Below are 14,481 nucleotides of genomic sequence, written 5' to 3'. Positions count from 1 at the left end.
GCAAAAAGTCAGTGTTCAAAAACAAGAAAAAATAAATAAAAAATTAGGGGTATTTTATTTGAACTAAGCAAAATTATCTGCCAATAGAACAAGAAAATTTGGCTTGTCAAGACTTTCCAAAACAAGTAAAATTAGCTAACCTCAATGAACCCAAAAATACCTTAAAAAAAGTATATTCTCACTAATAACAAAAAAAGACACCTTTTTGCTTAATATGTTGAAAAATATTCTTAAATTAAGTAAATGCTAGTGCCATTATCTTGACATAATGATATGAGCTCGGCTTCATGATTTTTTTTTTTCATGCTTGAAGTAAGAAATTATTAATTTAAAAAAGTAGTTTTATACTTGTGAGTGTTGATGACACAGCTTTGCATCAGTTGATATTCTAGTTTCAAGCATGTTTTACTCAATATAGGTCATCAAATCTCAGTTACAAGCTGTAATATCTTACTGAGATCATTTAGAACCAAAACCCTTAAAACAAGTAAAACACTCTAACATAAAATCTGCTTAGTGAGAAGAATTATCTTATCAGACAAAAAATAAGCAAATATCCCCCTTATTTGAGATATCTAATCTTACTTAGATTTTAGTTTGTGCAGTGTAGCAATTACTTTTATAATATCATGAGGTGAATGAATTCTGAAACATTTATATTCATAAATTATATACGCTTACAAACGGCCCTCTTAGGGCAGCCATAACTGTGATGTGGCCCTCAGTGTAACTGTGTTCGACACCCCTGCTTTACATAGAACAAACACTGCAACAAATAATAACAGATATTATTCAAAGTTAAGTCCACAAACCCAGTAGGATTTTATACGATGTATAATAGAAGCAGCTGGCACTCGGAGAGAGGCTCAGGTTTCATACCTTCATGGCTCCCTGGGAGACTCTCTCAGAGGGGCTCCTCCATTTGACTGAAAACAAACAATGCTGACAAAAGCTTACAAGATGTTGTACGTACCACCCACTCATTTTCTCCCTCCAGCCTGATGCGAATCTCGTAAACGAGCGTGATCCAGCCGGAGCGGGTGTCAGCCTTGGGTGGCGGTTCCCATGCCACCCGGAGGAAGGGCCAGCCTTTGTCCTCCATGACGGTCAGCGACACGTTTTCAGGGGAATTGGGCTGGACTGAAGAGGGAGGTGGACATTCTGTCAGGTGGTGGTATGTCTACATTGTGCGAGTGAGCATACTTTTTGACTTTGTGGATTATTTTGAGTCATTTTGTTTGTCTGTCATGCAATTACTGGTGGAAAGAGCAATTGAATTAATGACACATGCATGTACAGGCTAGGGCTGCAACAACTAATCGATTAAATCGATTAAAATCGATTATACAAATAGTTGGCGATTAATTTAGTCATCGATTCGTTGGATCTATGCTATGCGCATGCGCAGAGGCAATTTATTTTTATTTTTTATAAACCTTTATTTATAAACTGCAACATGTACAAACAGCTGAGAAACAATCATCAAAATAAGTATGGTGCCAGTATGCTTTTTTCCCCCCAATAAAATACTGGAAAGGATAGAAATGTAGTTTGTCTCTTTTATTCGATTAATCGAAGTAATAATTGACAGATTAATCGATTATCGAATTAATCGTTAGTTGCAGCCCTAGTACAGTCGCGATCAAAAGTTTACATACACTTGTAAAGAACATAATGTCATGGCTGTTGTGAGTTTCCAATAATTTCTACAACTCTTATTTTTTTGTGATAGAGTGATTGGAGCACATACTTGTTGGTCACAAAAAACATTCATGAAGTTTGGTTCTTTTCTGAATTTATTATGTGTCTACTGAAAATGGAACACAACTTTCCTCCAGAAGGTCTTATCTTTGTCCTTGTGATGTCAGATGAAACAAAAATGGAGCTGTTTGGCCACAATACCCAGCAATATGTTTGGAGGAGAAAAGGTGAGGCCTTTAATCCCAGGAACACCATGCTCACCGATCAAGCATGGTGGTGGTAGTATTATGCTCTGGGCCTGTTTTGCTGACAATGGAACTGCTGCTTTAAATGGGACAATGAAAAAGGAGGATTATCTCCAAATTCTTCAGGACAACCTAAAATCATCAGCCCGGCGCAGTTGGATGTTCCAACAGGACAATGACCCCAAACACACACGTCAACAGTGGTAAAGGAATGGCTAAATCAGGCTAGAATTAAGGTTTGAGAATTTCCTTCCCAAAGTCCTGACTTAAACGTGTGGACAATGCTGAAGAAACAAGTCCATGTCAGAAAACCAACAAATTTAGCTGAACTGCACCAATTTTGTCAAGAGGAGTGGTCAAAAATTCAACCAGAAACTTGTAGATGGCTACAAAAAGCGCCTTATTGCAGTGAAACTTGCCAAGGGACATGTAATCAAATATTAACATTGCTGTATGTATACTTTTGACCCAGCAGATTTACTCACATTTTCAATAGACCCATAATAAATTCATAAAATAACCAAACTTCATGAATGTTTTTTGTGACCAACAAGTATGTGCTCCAATCACTCTATCACAAAAAAATAAGAGTTGTACAAATTATTGGAAACTCAAGACAGCCATGACATTATGTTCTTTACAAGTGTATGTCAACTTTTGATCACGACTGTAAGCAGGTGAGTGTACTGTGGGTTTTTGACATTGTGGACTATTTTGAGTCATTCTGTTTTTCTGTTATGCAAGGTGCTGGTTATCATTAATAACTGGCGGAAGCATCTATTTGGACATGTGTAATTGGTGTTTGTAGGTGTAAATGGACCACAATATGGCCACCGGGTACATATCTCTCACCAATGTAAACCACGTCTATGTCCACAGGGTCGGAGAAGGTGCTGCCCAGCCTGTTGGTGGCCACCACGGTGATGTTGTAGTTGACCCAGATGGACGTGTCGTTTTTGTTAAAGAAGCACGAGTTCTCCCCTGCCGTGAAGTAGTCAGGACACTCGTACACCGCATCGGTGCTAGAATACAGGATGGTGTTGATTAACATGAAGGAGTGGACAGTGGACAGTGCAAAAATAGACACAATGTGACAACCACAGCAGAGGGGAGACGTAATGCTCACTTATAAAATAATATTTGCTAATGGCCGAAGGGATTGTGAAGCGCTTGGAGTGGATGTTGAATAGAAACAAATGAAAGAATCTATTAGGCAGAGAATGATTCACTATTATTGGCTTTCTCTTCCAAGTATTTATACCTGTCAACATTTCAAAAATTCCCGGTAAAATGGGTAAAAATAAGGGATTTTCATTTTCATCACTAATTGTCATTAATTACCGGTAAATAAAAATGTAAATACAAAATTTTTTGAAACAGGCTATTTACAGGACTCGAACCCATGTCCTTTGATTCACGACATAGGGACCGACTCAAAGGTTTGCGTGCACTAAAACACGTGCAAACTTGTTAGCACACGCAAAGCTGACCTACTAAATGTGTACAAAGTGGATTGTGTCTGTTTAGTGGGCAGAATAAGACGTGATATCCATTTTGCGTCTCTGTCTTTATGCATATGCCGATCATCAAAACGCCCACAATACTGGATGGAGAAAATTCAATATATTATACGGCAATGTGATTTATCAACTCTTTATCAACCATGATAAACATTCTGAATTTATTTCATCCATTCTCAAAATAATCTTACTCATCTCATCATATGAAATACAACTTACTTCACCAATTATTATTTATTTATTTATTTTTATTGTGATTACTTATGGAGTATATTGTGAATAAATTGAGAACCCCCGCAACCTCCCGAGAGGTACAAGCAGTAGAAAATGGATGGATGGATGGATAAACACATTGCCTTTTCAGCAACACCCTTTTATAATTTCATAGCTGCTGGGTGACTTGAGGGGCTCACTAAAACAAAATAAAATTGATTGCTTTTTGGTGTCATTCCATATTTTTTTTAATGACGTTCGTTTTTTTCACAAAGTATATAAATTACAACCATACATCCTATATGATAAAAACATGAAGTATGCATGCATTTTTTGCTTCTTTAGCGTAAAAAAAATAAAAAATAAGTGGTGGTCTGGACTGTACATAAATGTTTATTTTTGAAAAATTTAATTTTGTTTATAAATTATATGCAATCTGTTGTGTTCCCTAATTTTTCAATGTACATGGATGAAGGTTGTGTGTTGCTGAGCCCGACTTGGACATTATCTGGACTGGACCTGGTTTTTAAAAACCTTTAAACAAATCCAATTTCATTGACAACCTGGTCTGGTGAAGATAAAATAAAATAAGATAAATAAATAAAAAACATTTTCTTGGATAAAAAAGAAAGTAAAACAATATAAAAACAATTACATAAAAAAATAGTAATTAATTAAATGTTAGTGGACCAGCGGCACACACAATCATGTGTGCTTCAGGGACTGTGTCCCTTGCAGACTGTGTTGTCTATGTTGTGGGAACCAGATATTGGTAGCAGAAAGAGACAACCCCTTTTGTGTGAGTGGATGTGGATGAGTGTGAATGGGGGAGGAGGTTTTTTTGGGTTGATGCACTGGTTGAAAGTGTATCTTGCGTTTTTTTTATGTTGATTTAATAATTATAAAAAAAATAAATAAAATAAAATAAAAAATAAAATAAAAAAGAATATCATTTACTACCATACATCCTATATGATAAAAACATGAAGTATGCATTTTTTTGCATCTTTAGCGTAAAAAAAATAAATAAATAAGTGGTGTCAATGTAGATGCAATGCACGACTGCTTCTAAAATGCCTATAAAAAGTGGTAGATGTCTCCTGCTTATTTGAAAGCAGCAAAACATCACAGGTAGGCGCATGGTAGATGAACTGCCAATTAGCATTCAAAGTATAGGTAAATGGAGTGTAAGGGGAACACAGGAGAACACGAGTCTGTCTGTTTAAATTAAGCAGTGCAATGCAAGTCAATGACAGGAAACAAAACAAAAGTATATTATTTCCTACAATAACATCAATATAAACATGCAAGATCATCATGGACGTTCCTTTATTACAATGTATGACCCAATAAAAGGGTCATACTTAACCCTTGTGTAATGTTCATATTTTTGTTACTCAGCCAGCGTTTGTGGGTCTGATGGACCCGTTGCATTTTGTGGCTTTTAATGCCTCACAATCAAACACTTTTATGTTAAAATACTGAACAGATGTTTATTGGGATAAGGTGTTGATCTGTTCAGTATTTTAACATAAAAATGTTTCATTGTGAGGCATTAAAAGCCACAAATGCAACGGGTCCATCAGACCCACAAACGCTGCGTGAGTAACAACAATATGAACGTTGCACGGAAATGTATCCGTCAGTTTCTGCATCCCACAGGGATTCTTCTTTTGTGTTTCTGCACCTGCGGTTCCCACACAAGGTTGCAACATTGTCAACACTGTCTGCTCTCATTTTCTCGCACAATTGACCCTCTGATGTTCTGTGTACCTACACTCTGTCCTCCTCCTGTCTAGGCCTGCAGTGTGTGGTACACAGAACATCAATTTCCACACTTCTATTAGCCATCTTATATGTAATAGAAATGCGTAGGGGGGGGGGGGGGGGTGTGTATGGTGTGTGGTCATTAAATATGTATTCTGATGTATGTTCTTCACAGAAAATGAGCCAAAGTCGGTGAGTCTCAGTTTGAAAAATTAATTATTGTATCATTTTTCTTTTAATAAAAAATGAAAATCGGGTCCCACAGACCCGAACACCACACAAGGGTTAACGCCTTTAGGTACGTTTAAAAAAAAAAAAAAATCATTCAACAATTGATATAGACATTAACAGTCAATCTTGTATTTTTGTTCATATTACTTGTAATAATAATTGATATTAATAATGTATATACCAGACTGTTACCCATTAATGTATTTAAAAATATGTATGATGATGATGACGATTAAATAAAAACGTATTTATTTACTCATTTCATTTAATGATCGAATGGGACATTTGTACAAATGGATGGCTGGACTAAATAATCTTTAAAATAATGCAAAATAGTTGAGACCGACTCAACAGTGCCTCTGCTGGTCACAACCAAGTAGTGCATGTAGTCTATGATGCCCTCACGTGTTAAAATGAATCCTTAAAGAGCTATTAGTCGATGATTATGTATATCCATAGTCACTTTCGGGGTTTGTTTTTTAGCAGTCTTCTTGACAATGTACACTACATAAACACAAGTATTGAGACACGCTTCTGAATCAATCAATCAGGAATCACCACTAGATATTTTGTTTTCAGCTTACATATTACAATTTTAGGGGGGAACAGATGACCTCCGATCTAAGACACTTCCAAGAATCTTGCAAAAGGTCTTCCACGAACAAAAGATGTCACTTCTTGTTTGTATGAAAGCCAGGAAGTCCCTGTGTCCTCATGTGTAATCATGTTGTCAGGGTGCAGCGTTGTCTGAAATCCATGCGGCAAAACTCTCTGTAATCTTTATCCTCTTATGTCTGTCTGCCATTCACCAGGTAGACTAGTCGGCAGACGATGGAATACACTAACTTTAATCTTGTCTCTCAGACTAGTTTGACATGATGTGTCCGCATACTGTAACCAGTGACAAAACTGGACAAACAAAGTCAAGTAGAAGTCAACGTGGCTACTGACTTTTCCTTGCGGTTAGTAGAGGGCGTACGTGGTGGGCAGTCCCCCGTCTGAACCAGGTTGCCACCAGCAGGTGAAGGTTTCTTTTTCTGGGGAGCGACAGCCTGGTCAGCGTTGGCTTCTCAGGTGGACTGTGACCTGCGATAGGGAACAGAAAACCAGCATTGAAAAAAAAAGAAACAGCAGATTTATTCATTTTTGAACCTTTACATCCTTGACTAAAGAAATACGGACCAATGAGACACCCGAAATTTTTAGACTAGGGAATGGTCAACTAAATTGTTTCAGGGGCCACATTTCCAGAAAACTAATCCTGTATATTTCCAACATTCTTGACAGAAGACATTTTACATTACTCATTCGGTTCCAAAGAGCCCAAATACCCAAGATGGGGTCTTAGAAGGCTACTATACGGGAAATTTCCCAGGAAAATTTAGAAATGCTCCGATAATATCGGCCGATAAATGCTTTAAAAATGTAATATATCGGAATTATCGTTATCGGTATAGTTTTTATTATCGGTATCGTTTTTAAAATATATTTGTTTCTATTAAATCAACATAAAAAACACAAGATACACTTACAATTAGTACACCCACCCAAAAACCTCCCTCCCCATTTACACTCATTCACACAAAAGGGTTGTTTCTTTCTGTTATTAATATTCTGGTTTCTACATTATATATCAATATATATCAATACAGTCTGCAAGGGATACGGTCCGTAAGCACACATGATTGTGCGTGCTGCTGGTACACTGATAGTTCTAACCTTTAACAGTTAATTTGACTCATTTTCATTAATTACTAGTTTCTATGTAACTGTTTTTATATTGTTTTACTTTCTTTTTTATTCAAGAAAATGTTTTTAATTTATTCATCTTATTTTATTTTATTAATTTAAAAAAAAGGACCTTATCATCACCATACCTGGTTGTCCAAATTAAGCATAATAATGTGTTAATTCCACGACTGTATATATCAGTATCGGTTGATATCGGTATCGGTAATTAAAGAGTTGGACAATATCGGAATATCGGATATCGGCAAAAAGCCATTCTCGGACATCCCTAAAAATAATGTGGCTGAGGAGAAAAATGGTCTGCCAACCCAACCAATGCTAGAAACCAGCGATATTCAACTACCGTATTTTCCGGACCATAGGGTACACCCTAGATTATAAGGCGCACTGCCGATGAATGGTCTATATTCGATCTTTTTTATATACAAGGCGCACCGGATTATAGGACGCATTAAAGGAGTCATAGTATTGTTATTTCGTCAAAATTATAAAGGACAAGCTGTAGAAAATGAATTATTAATCTACTTGTTCATTTACTGTTAATATCCGCTTACTTTCTCTTTTAACATGTTCTATCTACACTTCTGTTAAAATGTAATAATCACTTATTCTTCTGTTGTTTTGATACTTTACATTAGTTTTTATACCACAAATTTAGGTATCGATCCGATACCAAGTAGTCACAGGATCATACATTGCTCATATTCAAAGTCCTCATGTGTCCAGGGACATATTTCCTGAGTTTATAACCATATTATAAAAATGTTTTTAAACTAAAAAATGTTTTTGTTATGCTAAAAAATATCGATGTAGTCATAGGAGTATCAACTAGATAAGCTCCTGTACTTGGTATCATTACAGTGGATGTCAGGTGTAGATCCACCCATGGCGTTAGTTTACATTTTGACGCCGGTGAGCTACGGTGTGTAGTGAAGCATGTCCTGCAGGGATGATACTTGTAAGAAACTTACTTTATTTGTTACCATGGAGGCGAGGATTAGTGATTTAGAAGTAGCTAAAACAATGCCGACTGTGGCTGGACTTTAGCCGCTAGCTAGCTAGCCATGTCTTAAAGCACCTCTTCCTGAGGGCGTTTCAGTGTTAAAACTTCACCTTTATCTTTAGTTTTTAGACCAAAATGCGTCCGTTCTCCCTTTTCTGTCTACACACTGTGTATGCGTGTAAGTACTCTGTCATTGTGCGCTGCCGAACATGCTCCTCTGCTCGTAAAACCAACAATGACACGACATGACGACGACAAGGGCTCGGTACTTTTTAGAGGCGGTATAATACCAAATAGGAAATCATTAGTATGGCGGTGCTATACTAATACCGGTATACCGTACAACCCTACTCTCCTGTCTTTAAAAATTAATGATGAATCTGTTTCGAACTTTAATCAAGGGTCCTTGAATGCACCACAATTATCTGCTATGAGATGCAAAGTGAAACTTAAACAGAACTTTGTCACATGGTTTCAATAAAAATGTCTTCTTTTGACTGTCTCCAACTGTGGAAAACAGGGTTAAAGGAAGTTGAACAATGGTAAAGTAGTAAGATTAAAATAAATTTTTAGCAATTGCAGCTAGAAAATGTCACACGCCAGATCAGGTAAGTGGAAACAAGAGGCGGATTAGACGTTGACACTGATATCACCACCGCAGATGGCAGGATGTTTTTTGTTGTTGCTTCTTTTTCCGAAAACTTACAGTTAGCGCGTGGCGTGGCGGCGAGCAACAGCAGGCAGGTCCACTCCAGAATGTTCCTCATCACGGCACCATAGACTTGCTGGGCTGCTGTGTGGAAAGAGACAAAAAAACAAAATCACAAATAAATAATGAATGAGGGACTTGAGCAACAGTGGTGATGATGAACAACATGATGGAGGAAAATGGCCCCAATCATGTTTCGGACATGTTTTAGAGATAATTGAAGCTGCCCAGCAAACGCGTGCTCTTGAGCAAGGGTGTCCAAAGTGCAGCCGGGGGGCCAGCATGTTCTTTTATTGTCCCTTGACATATTGTACAAATAATTATTTACTTTTGAGATGTAACTGGGTAAGAAGCTACTTAACAAACAGGAAGCAATACGTGAAGATAGGCAAACACACTTCCACAGAGCTGAAAATATCTTGTGGCGTACCTTAGGGATCAATACTCGGTCCAACATTTTTCAATCGCTATATAAATGACATTTGTAAAGTTACAAAGGACTTAAAGTTAGTATTATTTGCAGATGATACAACTGCATTTTGTTCAGGAGAGACCACACAAAAGATAATACAAATAATAGCAGAAGAAATGTACAAATTAAAAAGATGGTTTGACAAAAACAGACTCTTTGAATCTCAGTAAAACTAAAATGATGCTATTTGGTAACAGTAGAAGAGAAAGTCAAACACAAATACAAATAGACGGAGTAGATATTGAAAGGGTAAAAAAAATGTTTTTGGGTGTAATAGATGATAAAATGAATTGGAAATTTCATGTAAAAAATATACAACATAAAGTAGCAAGAAACACGTCAATAATGAATAAAGCAAAACATGTTCTTGACCAAAAATCACTTCATATTCTCCACTGCTCGCTAGTGTTACCATATCTGAGTTATTGTGCAGAAATATGGGGAAACAACTACAAATGTGCGCTTCACTCACTAGCGGTGTTACAAAAAAGATCAATTAGAATAATACATGATGTTGGATATAGAGAAGATACAAACCCTTTATTTATTGAACCACAATTATTGAAATTCAACAATTTGGTGCATTTGCAAACAGCTAAAATTATGCACAAAGCAAACTGCTACCCAAGAATGTACAACAATTCTTCTCAACAAAAGAGGACAAATATAACCTTGGAGGAAAATCTAATTAAAAACATTTGTATGTTTTAAATTAGTACTCGTACAACACTTAAAACCTTTGGCATATCAGTATGTGGAATTAAATTATGGAATGGATTAACCAAAGAAATCAAACAAAGCACCACTATGATGCAGTTTAAGAGACTGTTCAAACTACAAGTGTTCACAAAGTACACAGAACAAGAATTATGCACGGTGGGTTAGTGCATGTGCCTCACAATACGAAGGTCCTGAGTACCGTATTTTTCGGAGTATAAGTCGCTCCGGAGTATAAGTCGCACCGGCTGAAAATACAAAATAAAGAAGAAAAAAAACATATATAAGTCGCACTGGACTATAAATCGCATTTTTTTGGGAAATTTATTTGATAAAAGCCAACACCAAGAATAGACATTTGAAAGGCAATTTAAAATAAATAAAGAATAGTGAACAACAGGCTGAATAAGTGTACGTTATATGACGCATAAATAATCAACTGAGAACGTGCCTGGTATGTTAACGTAACATATTATGGTAAGAGTCCTTCAAATAACTATAACATATAGAACATGCTATACGTTTACCAAACAATCTGTCACTCCTAATCGCTAAATCCCATGAAATCTTATACGTCTAGTCTCTTACGTGAATGAGCTAAATAATATTATTTGATATTTTACGCTAATGTGTTAATAATTTCACACATAAGTCGCTCCTGAGTATAAGTCGCACCCCCGGCCAAACTATGAAAAAAACTGCGACTTATAGTCCGAAAAATACGGTAGTCCTGGGTTCGATCCTGCGCTCGGGATCTTTGTGTGGAGTTTGCATGTTCTCCCCGTGACTGCGTGGGTTCCCTCCGGGTACTCCGGCTTCCTCCCACCTCCAAAGACATGCACCTGGGATAGGTTGATTGGCAACACTAAATTGGCCCTAGTGTGTGAATGTGAGTGTGAATGTTGTCTGTCTATCTGTGTTGGCCCTGCTGGGGACATGCGGTAGAAAAATGGATGGATGGATGGATCTTGAACCCTTTTTTTAAATTTATTTTTTATTTTTTATTGAGACAAAGATTATTTATGTATTTAATATTTGTTTGTATACTATGGTATATTAATTATTTATTATTTATTTATTCATTGTTCTGTTACAGAGAACAAGGAAATTGGATAAAATTGCTATGCTATGAAAAGGGGTAGGATTAAATAAGCTCTGCTTCTTCCTACTCCTTTTCGGACATGCTGTAATGAAACAACTGGAAATGTGTTGTGCATGACATTGTATCGTATGCATGCTCGAAATAAATTGAAACTGAACTGAACTGAATTATTAGACATTACATTCATTTGCTTTGTCACAATAAATGTCCCCTCTAATGCTGACAACATTGGTACTTATTTCATAGTTCTGGACCTAAAACTAATGTCTACAGGTCAAATTCCCCACAAAATAGACACAGTGGTGATTTTAGGCTAGTTTTCGAACAAGTTTCATCACATTTTGTAATGCCCACTTTGAACTCCATCGACCTGCTGACGTCATCTACAGAAGACTGGAGGCAATTTCATATTGAGTAGTTTGTCTTTTGGTAGCATCTTCATCCTGAATCATCTTTTTTCTGTGCAGAATTGAAATAAATTAGCAAAATACCTTCGAGAAAGATAGAACCAGTAGAAAAATAGTCTGTACATCACGTGATGTGCAACATCACGTGATGTACAGACTAAGTCCTATTTTCACCAGGACTTTAGGGTTCCTTTTTGGAGCCTTTGTAGCGACTCCAAATGGGCCTGTCACTTAAAAGTAAAAAGTTGGGTTTCGTGCTTGTCTGAAGCACTTCCTGTATCGCCAATAAGCCCGGACAGAGTTCAGAGGTGCAGTGTCGTGAAAGATTTAATGAAGTAGCAGAATGTACAAAAAGAAACTTGCTTAGTTTGTCTGTAGGCAGTATCTATTTGAACTGTCCAAATGCAGGGGAGTCCAAACTTTTTGACAGGGGGACCACACTTGTAAAGAACATAATGTCATGGCTGTCTTGAGTTTCCAATACTTTCTACTACTCTTATTTTTTTGTGATGGAGTGATTGGAGCACATACTTGTTGGTCACAAAAAATATTCATGAAGTTTGGTTCCTTTATGAATTTATTATGGGTCTACTGAAAATGTGAGCAAATCTGCTGGGTCAAAAGTATACATACAGCAATGTTAATATTTGGTTACATGTCCCTTGGCAAGTTTCACTGCAATAAGGCGCTCTTGGTAGCCATCCACAAGCTTCTGGCAAACTTCTGGTTGAATTTTCGACCACTCCTCTTGACACAATTGGTGCAGTTCAGCTAAATTTGTTAATTTTCTGACATGGACTTGTTTCTTCAGCATTGCCCAAACGTTTAAGTCAGGACTTTGGGAAGGCCATTCTAAAACCTTAATTCTAGCCTGATTTAGCCATTCCTTTACCACTTTTGATGTGTGTTTGGGGTCATTGTCCTGTTGGAACACCCAACTGCGCCTAAGACCCAACCTCCGGGTTGATGATTTTAGGTTGTCCTGAAGAATTTGGAGGTAATCCTCCTTTTTCATTGTCCCATTTACTCTCTGTAAGCATCAGTTCCATTGGCAGCAAAACAGGCCCAGAGCATAATACTACCACCACCATGCTTGACGGTAGGGATGGTGTTCCTGGGATTAAAGGCCTCACCTTCCCCATTGAATACAATACAAAAAAGATCTGTTTTCATTTCATAATTCCACAGAATTCTGGACATCTGTGTTGGTGAATCTTTTGCAATTTGTTTAATGAACAATGGAGGCTGCAAAGAAGAACGTTGTAGGTGGGATCGGTGTATAGCGGCTGGCTGTAGCAACACAACACGGATTACTCACTTGGATAACAGACGCGCTAGCCGATGCTAACCGGCCACCGCACGGATGATCGGGTGAAGTCCTTCGTCGCGCCGTCGATCGCTGGAACGCAGGTGAGCACGGGTGTTGATGGGCTGGGCAGATGAGGGCTGGCTGGCGTAGGTGGAGCGCTAATGTTTTTATCATAGCTCTGTGAGTACCGGTTGCTAAGTTGCTAAGTCAGCCTTAGCATCGTTAGCAACAGCATTGTTAAGCTTTGCCAGGCTGAGATCTATTAACCGTGTAGTTACATGTACATGGTTTAATTAGTATTGTTGATCTTCTGTCTATCCTTCCAGTCAGGGATTTATTTATTTTGTTTCTATCTGCATTTGAGACAGATGCTATCACGTTAGCTCATGCTAAAGAGCTTCGTCGATGTATTGTCGTGGAGATAAAAGGCACTGAATTTCCATTTTGCGTTCTCGACTCTCATTTTCAAGAGGATATAGTATCCGAGGTGGTTTAAAATACAAATCCGTGATCCACAATAGAAAAAGGACAGAGTGTGGAATCCAATGAGCCAGCTTGTACCTAAGTTACGGTCAGAGCGGAAAAAAAAATGTATTTCACTGCATTCTAGTCCGTCACTCTAACGTTTCTCGTCCACGAATCTTTCATCCTCGCTCAAATTAATGGGGTAATGGTCCGAATAGCTCTAGCTGCGTTGAAAACAATAGGAAAATATGAGGGAGTGAACAACTGACAACGTCACGCTACTTCCGGTAGGGGCAAGGTTTTTTTTTAATCAGAGACCAAAAGTTGCGAACTTTATCGACGTTGTTCTATAATAAATACTTTCATCAAAAATATGGCAATATCGCAAAATGATCAAGTATGACACATAGAATGGATCTGCTATCCCCGTTTAAATAAAACAATTTCATTTCAGTAGGCCTTTAAACAACTTATTGATCTTATATGTGTAGCTACTCTGCTTCGAAGGACTCCGTTTACTAAAGGATTAAACATGAAAATGAATAGATCCTCTCCATTTCTGTCTACGTCTAGCAGCTGGCACATGCAGGACGTTGCGTAACCGGGCAACAGTGGCGGATAGCCGTTAGCGCGAGCTAACCCTTTATCTCTGAACCCGTTGAGGACAGCAGGGGGGGAGGGTTTAGATGGATGATACGCGTCTAGGAGAGTTGCTAGTAAGCTGCCGCGCTAACTAGGAGAGCGCATCTGCCAGCTCGCGTTTGCTACCTCTCGCGTCGTTCATGTAAGGCAGGAAGCCATTTGAGTTAGCATGCTGGGCGCTTTTGTGCCGAGTGGGTGACCTTGTCACACCTGTCGCCCCGGTCACGCT

General features: G+C 37.9%; 1 protein-coding gene across 1 annotated transcript in view; it reads right to left on the bottom strand.

Annotated features, from left to right (window-relative positions):
- Positions 1 to 14,481, bottom strand: part of prlra (prolactin receptor a) — a 52,176-nt gene that overhangs the window by 16,808 nt on the left and 20,887 nt on the right. The window contains 5 exon segments of the mRNA XM_062031327.1: positions 974 to 1,140; positions 2,799 to 2,980; positions 6,642 to 6,727; positions 6,729 to 6,763; positions 9,136 to 9,219. Coding sequence (XP_061887311.1) covers positions 974 to 1,140; positions 2,799 to 2,980; positions 6,642 to 6,727; positions 6,729 to 6,763; positions 9,136 to 9,196 — 531 coding nt within the window. The 5' untranslated portion in view covers positions 9,197 to 9,219.

This window comes from Entelurus aequoreus, linkage group LG21, assembly GCF_033978785.1.
Source record: "Entelurus aequoreus isolate RoL-2023_Sb linkage group LG21, RoL_Eaeq_v1.1, whole genome shotgun sequence".
In the NCBI taxonomy this organism is placed as follows: domain Eukaryota; kingdom Metazoa; phylum Chordata; class Actinopteri; order Syngnathiformes; family Syngnathidae; genus Entelurus; species Entelurus aequoreus.
This window is presented reverse-complemented; position numbering and strand designations above follow the sequence as displayed.